This window comes from Anopheles arabiensis, chromosome 2 (assembly GCF_016920715.1).
Source record: "Anopheles arabiensis isolate DONGOLA chromosome 2, AaraD3, whole genome shotgun sequence".
Taxonomy (NCBI): Eukaryota; Metazoa; Arthropoda; class Insecta; order Diptera; family Culicidae; genus Anopheles; species Anopheles arabiensis.
The window spans coordinates 111,678,306-111,692,313 of record NC_053517.1 but is presented as its reverse complement, the minus strand read 5'-3'; the positions used below and the strand labels follow the sequence as shown (position 1 = coordinate 111,692,313).

General features: G+C 49.0%; 8 protein-coding genes across 11 annotated transcripts; 4 read left to right on the top strand and 4 right to left on the bottom strand.

Moving 5' to 3' along the window:
- Positions 1-3,205, top strand: LOC120896622 (kinesin-like protein KIF23). The gene is made up of 4 exons (XM_040300877.1): positions 1-186; positions 253-978; positions 1,048-2,476; positions 2,566-3,205. The coding sequence occupies exons 1-4, from the start codon at positions 176-178 to the stop codon at positions 3,034-3,036; spliced, it is 2,637 nt and encodes an 878-aa protein (XP_040156811.1). The 5' UTR covers positions 1-175; the 3' UTR covers positions 3,037-3,205.
- LOC120895160 (THUMP domain-containing protein 1 homolog) lies at positions 3,192-4,148 on the bottom strand. Its single transcript, XM_040298257.1, has one exon. It carries the CDS (start codon positions 4,080-4,082, stop codon positions 3,192-3,194), a length of 891 nt encoding a protein of 296 aa, XP_040154191.1. The 5' UTR covers positions 4,083-4,148.
- A 9-nt stretch (positions 4,149-4,157) lies between these two features.
- LOC120902285 (spliceosome-associated protein CWC27 homolog) lies at positions 4,158-5,880 on the top strand. Its single transcript, XM_040310925.1, has 2 exons — positions 4,158-4,305; positions 4,377-5,880. Exons 1-2 carry the CDS (start codon positions 4,264-4,266, stop codon positions 5,856-5,858), a joined length of 1,524 nt encoding a protein of 507 aa, XP_040166859.1. The 5' UTR covers positions 4,158-4,263; the 3' UTR covers positions 5,859-5,880.
- Positions 5,856-7,214, bottom strand: LOC120902296 (ankyrin repeat domain-containing protein 54-like). The gene is made up of 2 exons (XM_040310954.1): positions 7,100-7,214; positions 5,856-7,040 (listed from the first exon to the last, which is right to left on the bottom strand). Exons 1-2 carry the CDS (start codon positions 7,184-7,186, stop codon positions 6,075-6,077), a joined length of 1,053 nt encoding a protein of 350 aa, XP_040166888.1. The 5' UTR covers positions 7,187-7,214; the 3' UTR covers positions 5,856-6,074.
- Positions 7,215-7,239: 25 nt separating this feature from the next.
- LOC120902333 (uncharacterized HIT-like protein Synpcc7942_1390) lies at positions 7,240-7,957 on the bottom strand. Its single transcript, XM_040311013.1, has 2 exons — positions 7,553-7,957; positions 7,240-7,472 (listed from the first exon to the last, which is right to left on the bottom strand). Exons 1-2 carry the CDS (start codon positions 7,850-7,852, stop codon positions 7,311-7,313), a joined length of 462 nt encoding a protein of 153 aa, XP_040166947.1. The 5' UTR covers positions 7,853-7,957; the 3' UTR covers positions 7,240-7,310.
- A 13-nt stretch (positions 7,958-7,970) lies between these two features.
- LOC120902290 (protein CLP1 homolog) lies at positions 7,971-9,479 on the top strand. The gene is made up of 2 exons (XM_040310941.1): positions 7,971-8,185; positions 8,258-9,479. The coding sequence occupies exons 1-2, from the start codon at positions 8,084-8,086 to the stop codon at positions 9,425-9,427; spliced, it is 1,272 nt and encodes a 423-aa protein (XP_040166875.1). The 5' UTR covers positions 7,971-8,083; the 3' UTR covers positions 9,428-9,479.
- On the bottom strand, positions 9,424-10,602 carry LOC120902306 (N-acetylneuraminate lyase A-like). The gene is made up of 3 exons (XM_040310966.1): positions 10,430-10,602; positions 9,979-10,367; positions 9,424-9,890 (listed from the first exon to the last, which is right to left on the bottom strand). Exons 1-3 carry the CDS (start codon positions 10,489-10,491, stop codon positions 9,493-9,495), a joined length of 849 nt encoding a protein of 282 aa, XP_040166900.1. The 5' UTR covers positions 10,492-10,602; the 3' UTR covers positions 9,424-9,492.
- A 422-nt stretch (positions 10,603-11,024) lies between these two features.
- On the top strand, positions 11,025-13,993 carry LOC120902309 (GTP-binding nuclear protein Ran). 4 transcript variants are annotated; one of them, XM_040310994.1, is made up of 3 exons: positions 11,025-11,156; positions 12,526-13,107; positions 13,186-13,993. In XM_040310994.1, the coding sequence occupies exons 2-3, from the start codon at positions 12,679-12,681 to the stop codon at positions 13,399-13,401; spliced, it is 645 nt and encodes a 214-aa protein (XP_040166928.1). In that variant the 5' UTR covers positions 11,025-11,156; positions 12,526-12,678; the 3' UTR covers positions 13,402-13,993. The 4 variants fall into 4 exon arrangements, with proteins under 4 accessions (XP_040166928.1, XP_040166914.1, XP_040166937.1 ...); XM_040310980.1 differs by having other exon boundaries at positions 12,522-13,107; XM_040311003.1 differs by having other exon boundaries at positions 11,037-11,239.
- The last annotated feature ends 15 nt before the right edge of the window (positions 13,994-14,008 follow it).

Sequence of the window (14,008 nt, the reverse complement as noted above, 5' to 3'; positions counted from 1 at the left end):
ATCAACGAACCCCAGCGGAGCAGCGTTTCCCTCAACCAGTGCAAGTCGTAAATTGTTATCGGAATACAAAGTGTATTATAAACTTCCTCCCTCTACGCTCATCATAATAGCGAAATCGTGTTAATTCTCATGAAAGCATTTTACCTCATACTGCGACGATATCAGTGTTTGGACAATGAAGACAATGTGAGTGCGCTGTGCGCTTTAGCTTGGTCGGAATGATAGTTCATGTGTAAACCATTTCTCTTTCAGGCGGCAGAAAACACCTTTGAAGGTATTGCCGAAGTCGGCTATCAAAAGTCGTGGAAATTCTGGCAACAACTTGGGAAAAGATCCTGTCCAGGTGTACTGCCGCGTTCGACCGCCACCATGCGAGTCCGATCTTACTTGTTTGCGCGTCACCGATCCTCATACGGTCGTTTTGACACCCCCGGAAATAGCCATCAACTATAAGATCGCCAATCTGAAGGAAACGCAGTACATCTTTAAGCGCGTGTTCGACGACGCCGTGCGCCAGCATGAGGTGTACGTGAGTGTGGCGCAGCCGCTCGTGGAGGGACTGATTCGTGGCCGAAATGGGCTGCTGTTCACGTACGGTGTCACTGGCAGCGGCAAAACGTACACTATGACCGGCGATTTACAGCATCGCGGCATCATGCCGCGCTGTTTGGATGCGCTGTTCCGCACCATTGCGGACTATCAGGCCAAAAAGTACACATTCAAGTCGGATCGGCTGAATGGGTTTGATATACTGACCGAGGCAGAGGTATTGCTCGAGCGGCAGGCCGAATTGAACGCCAAGTTGACCAAATCCACGAGAAAGAAGGACCTAGACCAGGAGGTGGCGTCTCAAGTTTCGGTGGAGCCGTCCGAAATCAGTGGAATCGAGGAGGACAACATTTACGCCGTGTTTATAAATTATGTGGAAGTATACAACAACAGTGTGTACGATTTGTTAGAAGAAACCACCGTTCAAAAGTATGAAATCACATCGAGTCCCCCGCATAGATGCAATGATTAATGTACTTTTGCTCGTCTCCCTTTCAGGACGCTGCAGAGCAAAATGGTTCGCGAAGATGCGCAACACAATATGTTTGTGCACGGTGTGACGGAGGTGGAGGTTAAATCCGTTGAGGAGGCACTAGAGCTGTTCCAGATTGGCCAAAAGCGGAAGCGCATGGGACACACGATTCTTAATGCCGAATCCAGTCGATCCCATTCCGTTTTTACCATCCGCCTGGTACAAGCCCCGGTTGACGTGCAAGGAGAGAACGTGGTGCAGGATCGTAACGCCATTACCGTGAGTCAACTTTCGTTGGTAGATTTGGCCGGCAGCGAGCGCACGAACCGGACGGGCAACACTGGACAGCGGTTGCGTGAGGCTGGCAACATCAACAACAGCTTGATGACTCTGCGAACATGTTTGGAGATCTTGCGCGAAAACCAGCAAACCTGCGGCGGTAAGAAGGTGCCGTACCGTGATTCGAAGATTACCCACCTGTTCAAGAACTATTTCGATGGCGAAGGCCAGGTGCGGATGATTGTGTGCGTGAATCCGCGGGCCGAAGATTACGACGAAACGGCCCAGGTGATGAAGTTCGCGGAAATGACGCAGGACGTACAAATAGCACGACCCACACCGATGAAGGTCGACATGGGCCTTACGCCCGGGCGCCGTAAGGCCAATCAGCTGTTTAAGATGGCCATTGGCGATATGGCCGAAAGGAACCACCACCACCACGTTCATACACCGTTCGCTGGCGCCACCGAATCCAACGGTGATCGCATGGAGTTCGATCTTGGGCTGGTGTACAGTCTGGAGCCGTTCGTGGCAGACATGAAGCTAGGATCGGCCGAAAGCGACGAGCTCGTGCGGAAGCTCTCCGAAGTGTTAGAGTTAAGAATTCAAAAGCGCAAACTGCTCCGCGAAGACTTTAATGCCCGCCAGAATCGACTGCGCATGAATATGCACAAGCTGGAGAGTGATAATTTGTCGCTGCGTACCGAAAACACTTCATACAAGGGAGTGCTGGCGCAGAACAAGCAGAAAATCATCGCGCTCGAGAACAAGGTCGTAGTTTACGAGAGTTCGATTGACGATTTGAACCGTCGCAACCGGCAACTGGAAGAGCGCGTGCGGGAACTGCAGACGCAGCTCAACCAGAAGACTCAGCTCGTGAGCCAAAAGGAGCTCGAAAAGGAACGCCAGCGCAAGAAGTTCACGTCCAAGATAGCCGTCGAATCGGAGAAGATGAGCCGCGAGCTCGAGATAAAGCTGATGGAGCAGAAAAACAAACTGCAGGACGAAATGCGGGACAAGGAGGAGCGTCTCCGGCTGGTGTCGGAAATCATTCAGGGCACGCCAATCGCAGCGCGTGGTCGCTCGAGCAGCGTCGATAAAGATTTCCACAAGCTAGAGTCAACGCCGAACGTAAAGTCGCTGGTGTCTGTGTACGCTACGCCGCGCGGATCAAGGGTAAGTCTGTCCAGTTCTTTTCCCTCCTACTGGGACGGCCCACAGAGCTTCGGTACTTCAATGGTTGCCCTCCTTGTTTTTTTTAACAGCCCGGCACGGCAGTTGCAAACGGTAGACATCGACGATCGCGCTCGACCGGTGAACGATGGCTGGAACATCGTGCTGCTAATCCCGTCCCACTGGGAACCATTCTGCAGCCGTACTATTGCAACTCCAAGTCCGTCACCAAGCTCACCGACAAGGATGTGCTAGCCCAGAAGACTACCAAGTACTGTCTGATATCGCAGGATGCCGACACTGAAGGTGAGCTGGAAACGAAGCTGTACAAGGGGGACGTGATCCCTACCAGCGGTGGAGGTGCGCAGGTCGTGTTCAACGATGTGGAGTGTCTGAAACAGTATTCCCCCACCAAGACGCCACCAAGTCGGAAGCGTTCGAGCAACTTCGTTACCCCTAGCGCTCCACCGCTGAGCGAGATCCAGAACACAAATTCCAAGTGTAGTACGGCGATCGAGGGACATTCTGCTGCAGCGGGGCAACATAAGCGGTCGAAGCATTGACGATTTAGATTGTCGGAGAAGAAGGTCGATAAAGGCCGATTACAGACGAATTATGTGTGCACAAATTCGTTTCGTTTTTATTAGAATTCACTAACGTTATGTACTTTTTTTTCTTTTTAACATTACCATCATTGCTTGATTAATAAACATTCTTCTTACCCAGAAGCTTCGTCGGATGGAGTCGTTATTTTGGGCGACTTTGCTTTCTCCCCATCTTTTAACTTCCACAATGACCGCCAGTGACGGTGGGGTTTTTCAGGTAATATTCGGGCAGGATGCCGCCTTGTTTCCACAATGACCGCCAGTTCGGGGTTTTTCAGGTTCGCCTTGTTTCCCGCATTCTTGGACGTGATGAGATCGGCCAGCTCGCGAATTACGTCGTCCCGCGAGAGGTCATTGTTGAGCCGACGGTTAAACACGATGGCATACGTTTTCGGCTCCTTCAGAAAGTACTGGTCACCTAATCGCCCAACGACATCCATGATGTCCTTCAGGTTCGCACGGCACACCGCCTGAATGGGCAACATTCGCAGAATGAAGCGAGATTTGTGCTTTTTGGTAGCGCTCAAATCTCGCATTAGCTTCACGACAATCTCGTTCGGATCGGGCAGCACGGTCTGGATGAAGAGGCAGTTCATGGCCCCGCTCTCCACGCTCTGGAAGCGGAAAGACGCTGCATTACGCTTTTTACCGGCCGCTTCCGCCTCCTTTTGCAGCTTGACCGAGATGTCCTCCTCGTCGCTGCCACCATCGGGCTGAGTTTCATCTTCGCAGCGCGGGGTTTCAACCGGTCCGTACAGTTCGTCTGCGTATTCATTCAGGATGCGATAGCTGTCGCGTACACAGTCACGAACGTGCCCGTTGCACGTTACCAGAATTCCTCGATGGCCGGGTTTGATGCAGCGGTCCCTCGGTCCATCGCCTGTGCCATTGTTGTCTCGCACCTTCGCGTAATAGTTGCGCTTGCCTGCTTTTCCATGCTTGGCTTTCCGTTGTTGCGATCCTTTCTCCGTCGAGTCTAACTTTATTTTCTTCGCCTCGGACATGATGCACCAGCTCTCGTCGGTAGCTCCCAACGTGTTTCGACTCCTTGCAAACGTCAAACGAAATGTCAAAACGCATCAACGTAAACAACCCTTCTGCAAACAATTCACTTTGGTGCGTAGCCTCCGCTTCGCAGCAGTAAATAGTTTTAAAAGTTTCAGGAAAAGCACTTGCTAACTTAAGATGAGCAACATTTACATACAAGAGCCACCGACGTCGGGCAAGGTATCGTCCTGTTCATCGCACTGCCAAACCGAAAGTCCATTAGCATTACCGATACGTTTGCATCCTTGCAGGTTCTACTAAAAACATCTGTCGGCGACATCGACATAGAGCTTTGGTCGAAGGAATGTCCGTTGGCTTGCCGGAACTTTATACAACTATGCCTGGAAGGCTACTACAACGGGACGATCTTTCACCGTGTCGTGAAAGGCTTCATCGTGCAGGGAGGGGACCCGAATGGCGACGGCACCGGAGGCGAATCGGTGTACGGCCATCCGTTCAAGGATGAGTTTCACTCCCGCCTGCGCTACGTTCGACGCGGGCTGGTGGGTATGGCGAATTCCGGCAGAAACGATAACGCCTCACAGTTCTTCTTCACCATGGGACCAACGCCGGAACTGCAGAACCAGAACACACTGTTTGGGAAGGTTGCGGGCGACACGATATACAACATGCTGAAGCTGGAAGAAGGCGAAGTGTATGAAAATGAGCGCCCGCACTTTACCCATCGCATCATTCGGACGGAGGTACTAAACAACCCATTCGACGACATCGTACCACGGCGCACGGGCGATGCGGATCGGGCCAAATCGAAACAGGAAAACGAGAACGCAAGCAAGAAGAAGAAGGAGAAAGGGGTTAAAAACTTTGGACTTCTATCGTTCGGCGATGAAGCGGAAGAGGAAGAGCTGGAAACTCAGGTGTATGTACAGAAAAATGCATCCGGACGGGGAAAATCATCGCACGACGTGCTGGACGATCCCCAGCTGAGCAAGCAAACGGCAAGCACCAATGCGGAAGAGGATTCGAAAACCCGTCGACGGGTGGATTCGTCTGACGATGAGGCAGTTTCCTCACCCAAAAGTGATGAACAGGAAGCGGAACAGCATCGCACCTCAACGAAGGCTTCGCGGAACAAAGACGGTGCAAAAAGTGTGCGAGAAAAGCTGAAGCGTAAACCGGACGAGAAAGCAGTAGAGAAGAAACCGCACGCTTCGGATGCAAGCGAAAGCGATTCCGATTCCGATTACGGGCTTGGAAGCGAGAGAAAGAAAGCCAAACAGCAGGAAGCGGAAAAAATCCGACAGGAGATAACGAAACTCAAGCGCGACTATCACACGGACAAACGCTCCAAGGACAAGGATAAGGAGAGCGAGCAGAAGAAGGTGTCCAAAAAATCGTCCCGCAAGGAAGTGATGGACGAGGTGCTAAAGGTGCAGGAAGAATACACACAGAAAACCAAACAGGTTCCCAAGAAAGGCAGTTCGCGGGAAAACTTCACCATGGAGCTGTTGCAAAAGTTCAAATCCAAGCTCCATTCCGCCCATGAGCGGGATCCTGAGTCGCACGCCAGTGCTTCCGTCGACGAAGAGGAGGACATTCGGGGAGACAATTGGCTTTCGCACCGGTTGGAGTTTGAAAAGAAGGATCCAATCCTAGCGAAAGATGCCGCCACTAAGGACGACGATTGGTACGACGTGTACGATCCGCGGAATCCGTTGAACAAGCGAAAGCGGGGCGAAAAAATCGAACGCACCCAGAAACCACGCAAATAAAGGCGTACAGTCTAGCTTATTATTTATTCTACATAAAGCACCTGAATGTACAATAGGGAGAGCCGAAACGAAAGTAATCTATTATACCTACACACACACACACACACACACATTACATAGAAACTTGGCCTATACATGTATTAGATGGATATGGAATGTAATCCGCGCGCATGAAACCGTTTGATCCTGCACCGTGAATAAGTGTCCGCTCACAGTTTAGAGAGTGAACTGCTGCAGGGTGGAGAGCAACGAATTGACGTCGCTATCAATTTCACTTTTCACCTTCAGATTGCTGATCTGATCGACGATGGAATCGAGATCGATTTGCCGTTGGCGCACCTTGCCGAGTTGTTCGGAAAAATCATTCAGCATCTGTTCCAGCTTTTCCTGGTCCAGGCCCTGCCTTGGCAGATCGAGGTTTCGGACCTGCTGCTTAAATACAGCAAAAATTCGTTCGCAAACGTCGGCCGTTTTTTCACGATGCTTGTGTATGTCGCTTTGCGTAAGCTTTTGCATTTTGGAGATGAGCCGCTCCGAGAGCCGGAGCTTGCCGATTGAAAAGTCCAGCGCAAGCAAACCATTCGAATCCCTCAGCAGCACGTTGGTCCCGTAATCGAGTAGCATCTGTACCACCTCGACACTTTCCGTGCTGGAGGCCAAGTGCAGCGGTGTGTTCATATTTTTATCCCGTATGTTCGGGTTGGCACCGTTCTCCAGCAAGAGGCGAACGATGTCTCGGAATCCTCTGCTGCACGCAATATGCAACGCAGACCGGTTGAAGTAGCTTTCGGACGTGTTCGGTGACATACCTTGCTGTATCATTTCCTGCACCTTTTCCGTGTTATTGTGCGAAACGGCCTCCAGAAAGCGGGAGACGAGTAGCGCCGACGGGCGTATCGTCCTGTACGGGGATGAGCGATTCTGCAGCCGATGGCACTTCGTACGCACCTTCAGATTACAGCGCGTAGAGTGAGCCAAATCCCCTGCACTCGGGCTATCGTTGGCATCGGTGAACGGGAACGTTTTTGGACACTCATCATCATTGTTGTCAGCGGTCTGTTTGGCACAGCTAATGGATGAGTCTGATTCACTGTCCTTCTCAGCTTCCACTGCTGTGGCTGGTATGGCGCTGGTATCATTGGGACCACTTAACGCCTCGCTGGATTGGTCGCTCATTTTGATCTGGAACAGCGCAAAAACGGGTTAGAAAGTGCAAGTATTGTTTTGTTTTCGTATCGAACCTGTTTACTCTGACTTTGTTTTGCTTTCTGCTGACTATTGACAGTCCGTCCCGCTTTGCGCCTGTCAGCCTGTGTTTCGGATGTCATCGATTTTCTTTTTTAAATTCCTTCAACGGTGGTCGGATCAGAAAATCAGAATATTTAGGATGGAAATGGATAACCGCAGGATGGTCCATTTATTTGCTTCTGTTACGTGCAGTTCGCGATACAATTACCCGGGAGGCCATCCGAGCTGGCGTCCGCCTATAACGTGCAGGTGTATATGGTACACTGTTTGACATCCATGGTCACCATTATTTATCACCAGCCGGAATCCTTTGGGAGCTTTCGATTTTCCCAACTGCCCCGCAACATGCAACAGATGCCCCAATAGCTGCAAAAAGTAGAATCAAATAAATGTTAATTATTTTCTCCCGATTCGTTGGCCTGTCTACTGAAACATTGCTGCTATACCTCCGTTTGATTGGGCGTACTGTTTTCCAGCTTGTCAATTTTATTCTTTGGAATCACAAGAAAATGAACCGGCGCTTGAGGAGCAACATCGTTGAACGCAATGCATTTCTCGTCTTCGTAAATTACATCTGCCGGTATCTGCTTCTTGATTATCTTGTCGAATATGGTGTCCGGGTTTGCGACGCCGGGTTTCGGTACGCCGCTACCGGGCCCATCGACACCGCTCTGAAATCTTACCAGCTGTTGCTGTACGGTGAAAAGTGAGCGGCCCACCAGCTGGCGGAGGGTTGTGGCAATCATGGCTTTCCCCAAAGCACTCTTTGCCGTATCGATATGCCGTAGAGGAAGTGCAACTAGCAACGCAGTTTCGTAATCAATGTTTTGCTGTTGGTTACATATGACGTTTATTGCTGTCAACCAACCGTGTAAACAAACCGGGTAACGAGATCGCGTACACGTTCATCTAAGCATGAACTAATCGCGATTAAATACTCGCAGTACAATTAAAACACACTCTCTTCTGGTGGCATCATGACGGACGATAAAGCCGTCCCCAGGACGGACTACAAGCTGGAGTCCGATTCGGAGCTGCGGTTTGAAATAGAAAACAAAAACGAAAAAGTCACTGTTGTGGTAGGTAGACGCACAACCGACACAGGTACTGCGTCCGCAATGAATGAGTAATACCGTTTTCCCTGTTTCTAGCTGCTCAATGGACAAGCGGAACTGTTCGGGACCGAGCTGGTGGTAAAAAAGCCGTACGAGTTCGTTACCGGTGCCAAGGTAGCGATCTTTACCTACCACGGCTGTACGATCGAGCTGCGCGGCAAGCCGGACGTGGCGTACGTTGCCAAAGAAACTCCCATGGTTATGTACCTGAATGCTAACTCTGCTCTGGAGCATCTGCGCAACAAAGCCGAACAGGAGGACGCACAGGGACCAATCGTGATGGTAGTGGGCCCCACCGATGTCGGAAAGACCACGCTGTGCCGCATATTCTTGAACTATGCAGTGCGGCTGGGTAGACGCCCGATATTCGTCGACTTGGATGTGGGTCAGGGAGGAATCGCCATACCCGGCACCATCGGTGCGTTACTCGTCGAGCGACCTGCGCCGGTAGCGGAAGGCTTCTCGCAACAGGCCCCTCTCGTCTACCACTACGGCCATAGTACACCGTCGGCGAACAGTACGTTCTATGATGTGCTGATTTCGAAGCTGGCCGAAACGACGCTGGAACGGTTGCAGGCGAACAAAAAGGCCAAATCGTCCGGAATGATAATCAACACCTGCGGCTGGGTGAAAGGTTCCGGCTACTCGCACATCCTGCACACCGTCGAAGCATTCGAAGTGACCGCTATCTTTGTGCTCGACCAGGAGCGCCTGTACAACGAATTGCTGCGGGATGTCAAGGGCACCGTGCAGGTTGTGTTTCTGCCGAAAAGCGGTGGCGTTGTGGAGCGCACCAAATCGCAGCGCACCGAGGCAAGAGATCAGCGCATTAGAGAATATTTCTACGGCTCCAAAATGCCCCTATTCCCGCATAGCTTCGATGTAAAGTTTTCGGATATAAAAATATTTAAGGTTGGCTCACCGCCACTGCCGGATTCGTGCCTGCCGCTGGGCATGAAGGCGGAAGACAACTATACCAAGCTGGTCGCAGTACAGCCCGGTCCGCAGCTGTTGCACCACATCCTGGCGGTCAGCTTTGCCGAGAGCACGGACGAGAATGTGATACAGACAAACGTGGCCGGTTTTATCTGTGTTACCAACGTCAACATGGACAAGCAGGTACTGACGGTGTTATCTCCTCAGCCGCGGCCTCTCCCGCAAACGATACTTCTCGTTTCTGATCTTCAGTTCATGGACAGTCATTAGATGTGACGACGAAAAGCGTCAGGAAATACATTTCATTCATTTAACTACCGTACACAGATCACTTTTCACATGTTCAGTGGTGGCCGCGTGGTGCCAACCTCGATCGAAGGGAATCTTTCCCGGAACGCTTTTTTCATCGCCGACACCCAATCTCCGTGGGCTAAAATTTCACAAATACGTGCGTTTAGCAAACGCTGCTTTTCCCTAGCATCCGCTACCGCGCCCCGGTCCATGGCGGCGATAATCTCAAGCGCAGCTTCCGGACAGATGTTGATCGTCGTCATAATGAAACTATCGAAACCGGCAGCCACCGCCCCGCACAGTATGGTATCGGCACCGAGGAATATGGTGCGGCCTTCCTTCAAGCACGAGCTGCCCTGTTCTAGATCTCCGCTCGTGTATTTAATTCCCCGGAAATTTGTAATCTCCTTCTCTGCGCGATCCAGAAACGTTGGCATGTGCACTAAACCAATCAAGACATGAATACAACAAGATAGAAAAGTGTTAAAACATTTCATATCATAGGTGTACAGAATTTCGTTTCGCCTTACAATTTACGTCTGTAAACATCGGAATGTGATAGTAGAAAAAGGGCGTTGTGGGGCAATGCATGGCTACGCCTTTCAGGTAGGTGACCAGCTGCTCGCATGATTTCGGTTTAAAATACAGCTCTGGAAGGCACAGCACCGCATCCACGTCCATTTTGGAGGCATGTTGAGCCAGCTGCACAACATCCGGATAAGCAGCACCGCCAATCTGAACCATGTTGGTGATGCCGTGTTTTTTGCATGATCGTTGCCATGCTTCTGTTACCAACATACGCTCCTCGGTGCTCATCAGCATACCTTCACCGGTGGTCCCATTGACGAGGACACCGTTTACATGATTCGCTTTCAGCAGTTCTACGTACGGTTCGATGGCGTTTATGTTTACCTTTTCACTATAACGAGTTGGAATACTGTGTAGAATCGAATCTGGCCATTTTAACTCACAGAAACTCACTTGTTGTTCGTGTACGGTGTAAACACCGGTGCCATTAGTCCCGTAAAACTGAACGATTTCATCGTGATTCTTCGCCGAGTTGAATGCTAAATGAGAAACCGTTCTCACTGAACTTGCAACGTACGGCCTATCGAGGTTATCTCTGGTGTTCTATAAACATGCATTTACATTGTTTACACAACCGATAAAGCCACAGACTCATCATAAATAAGAATGAGAATGTTGTTTTTCATTCACTCTTATTTAGCATATTATTTAAAGCGGATTTTAATTAATTTTTTTTGCTCTTGCTTGGTAATTACGAAAATTGAAACGCAATTTTTGAAAATCGTTTTTTTTGAGAGCAAAGCATTTTCTGTGTGTAATGATTTAAACAAAAGATTTCAAGCAAAGAAAATGAAAGCCGTGTTGTACCTAAAATTATTAATATTTGAAGAGAAATACAGAGATTAACTTGTTTAAAAATTAAACCGAACGCCGCTTGACCGTTATTTCAACCACCTAAACCAGCTGACAGCTGTCAGTGGGACTATCTTGAAGAGAGAATTTTCTTGCTCAGTTTCCGCCTTGTGTACTTCTCTGTCGCTCTTGGGTGATACGTAGGCCAGAATAGGACAACAGTCAACATAGCCGCACATTTCGCGCCTCCTGACGTCGTTCGTTTGCTAACCTGGTCCCTGCTCGTCATCTTGAGCGTTTTTTCGTGGTGTGATCAAGCTATCCTGCTGTAAGTACTGGGCCAAAGAGCTGAAATAGTACGATATTAGAACAATTACCATCGCTAGGGTTGTGTGAAACAGTTATTTAAAGGTAAAAGCAATGGCTGCAGTGCAGAGTGTTTGTTGAAAGTGCATTTCAAGGCGGTTTTTCGCGCATACAATTCCGTGGAGCTTCTGCCGGCTTCGGCGTCGGGAAGAAGTGGTGTGGCGATGCAGATACGGCATGACGAAATTTACAAGAAAATGATGGGCAAAGAAGGCCTCTTTTAAACCGCATTTTAGATATTTGTAATATGGTTAGCTGTAGGTTTTTTGCGATTCGCATTGGCAATGAGGCATTTCGTTCCTGAACGGTACAAGTGTTTCGTTTCCATCTACCGGAACATCTGCCATTCGATCGCATCAGCCCGGGCACCGGGAATATTGGCGCAGAAACAGAAGCGTGCTGTACATTTGACAACCACCGCCGCTACCTATCCTTTGTTGTAGATCTTTCTCCGATTCGCAGCATAAGCAAAAACTGTCGGTTCCGGGGATATTAGTTTGCAGACGCGTTGCATGTTCTGCGTATCTCGATTAAGTTACATCTCAATTATCTATTTTAAAGCTTGCGTCACTTTTTAGGGTAGTGTTAGATTCAAGCCATAGACAAACGCACTTATGAAATGAATAATCTTTTCCAAAAGTGCTATAGATTGGGTGGGGACGATTCAAGTGGCACTATTTCGGAAAGAGCGGTAAAAGGCTATAGAAAAGAAGGCATAATGCTGACCTGACCTTTGAGCCGCATCATCAACAGCAGCAGCAGCTGCAGCAGAGGTTGGGTGCGCTGAGGATCCCGGCAGAAGTAGGTGTCATTTTATGTGACATCGTTTGTGTTGTTTTAATTGGGAAAAATAATCATGCTTGCTTATCCAGAGTACGTGCTATACCAGGTCCTATTTTTGGCAATGGAATTTGGTACGCCACACAGCTATTAGATTTCCCTCCGTGACGTCATCAGCATTGTAAGCACGGATGTTGTTGGAATTGGCATAGAAAAAAAAAATAACCTTGCAATCTTCCTACCCACCGCCTGTCATTGCGAGGAAGTTTCTCGATAATTGTCTTTGCCGCATTTTTCAGCTGCCTGTTTTCAGCTAGAAAATTACCTACTTTTTGGGACCATGCATCCACAAATGTCAAAATATTAATTTGGAAAATGATTTTTAAGGGCTTTTTATTCACGCATCACTTCCTTCTATAAACTGACCTAGGCTATGATTCCTTCTCCCTATCATAGTAACAAGAGAGCAGGAGATTAATTGATTTTACTTTTTCCCTCCACCCCACTTCGAACGCCGTATTATTGCATGTGTTGATCCAATCGAAAGGCAGACAACGTTAAACTAACTCAGGATCCCAGTTGGACGACTGAGGTGAGGCCGAGCGGTACCAGCTTAAAGGAAGGATAAAAGCACTGACCCGGAGGAGGCTCCTCGTATAAAAGTAAAGCTTTTGCAACAGACGAAGAGTACAGCTGCAACAACAATGGCGGAAGCAGATATGCCAACTTTCAAATGCGTGCTGGTCGGCGACGGTGGTACCGGCAAAACGACATTCGTCAAACGTCATATGACGGGTGAGTTTGAAAAGAAGTACGTCGCCACCCTCGGCGTAGAGGTGCATCCACTGGTATTCCACACGAACCGTGGTGCTATCCGGTTCAATGTGTGGGACACGGCCGGGCAGGAAAAGTTCGGTGGGCTTCGCGATGGATACTACATCCAGGGACAGTGTGCCATCATTATGTTCGACGTAACGTCTCGAGTGACCTACAAGAACGTGCCCAACTGGCATCGCGATTTGGTGCGCGTCTGTGAAAACATCCCAATCGTTCTGTGCGGTAATAAGGTAGACATCAAGGATCGTAAGGTGAAGGCCAAGTCCATCGTATTCCACCGGAAGAAGAACCTACAGGTAAGTGATGGACGCGAGAAAGGAGCGCTGTGGTAGTAATGTATCACTGACTGGTTGTTTTTCTTTGTTTCCCTACAGTACTATGATATTTCTGCCAAATCGAACTACAACTTCGAGAAACCGTTCCTGTGGCTGGCTCGCAAGCTTGTCGGTGATCCTAACCTGGAGTTCGTTGCCATGCCTGCCTTGCTTCCACCGGAAGTGAAAATGGACAAGGATTGGCAGGTACAGATCGAGAAGGATTTGGAGGAGGCACAGGCAACGGCCCTGCCAGACGAGGACGAGGATTTGTAAGCCATTGGATACGCAACGTGGTTACATGGTCCATCGTATTTTTGTAATTTGAATTATAAGAAGATTCAGTTAGGTCGGCGGTTAAAATCCTGCTAGCAAGGCAACGGAAATGTAGAGAAGAGTACACTTAATCCCACAAAATAGAGCGAACTCAATAATTGAACTAGCAACAGGCCCCCAGACAGGAGAATATCTTAACGAAACAATTGCAGGTAATTCAATCTTGTTTCGGAACAAAGAGTACAGCATAAGAATGATAGGATACAGCAGGAAATTGTAAAGCCGGCAAGGAGAATCGAAATCATTTTGTTTGATTCGGAAGACAGCGGAGAAAGAGAGAGAGAGAAAGATAAAGAGCGTTAGCTAGGGGATAGTACAGTACAGAAATGAAATATTATGCGTTCACCATTTATTGGTTCCGTAGGTACTGAAAACGGTAAGTTTTGCACCGTTTTGCTGCGTTTAGGTGTACAAGACAGCAGGAATGTTTGAGTTCCCTTTAATTTTAATGTTACTGTGTGTCGATGGAAGGATTAGGAGATATATTGGAGAATGAAAATACACAAGCTCATGCAAGATTCCACTCTCGTAAGAACGACGAAAGTAT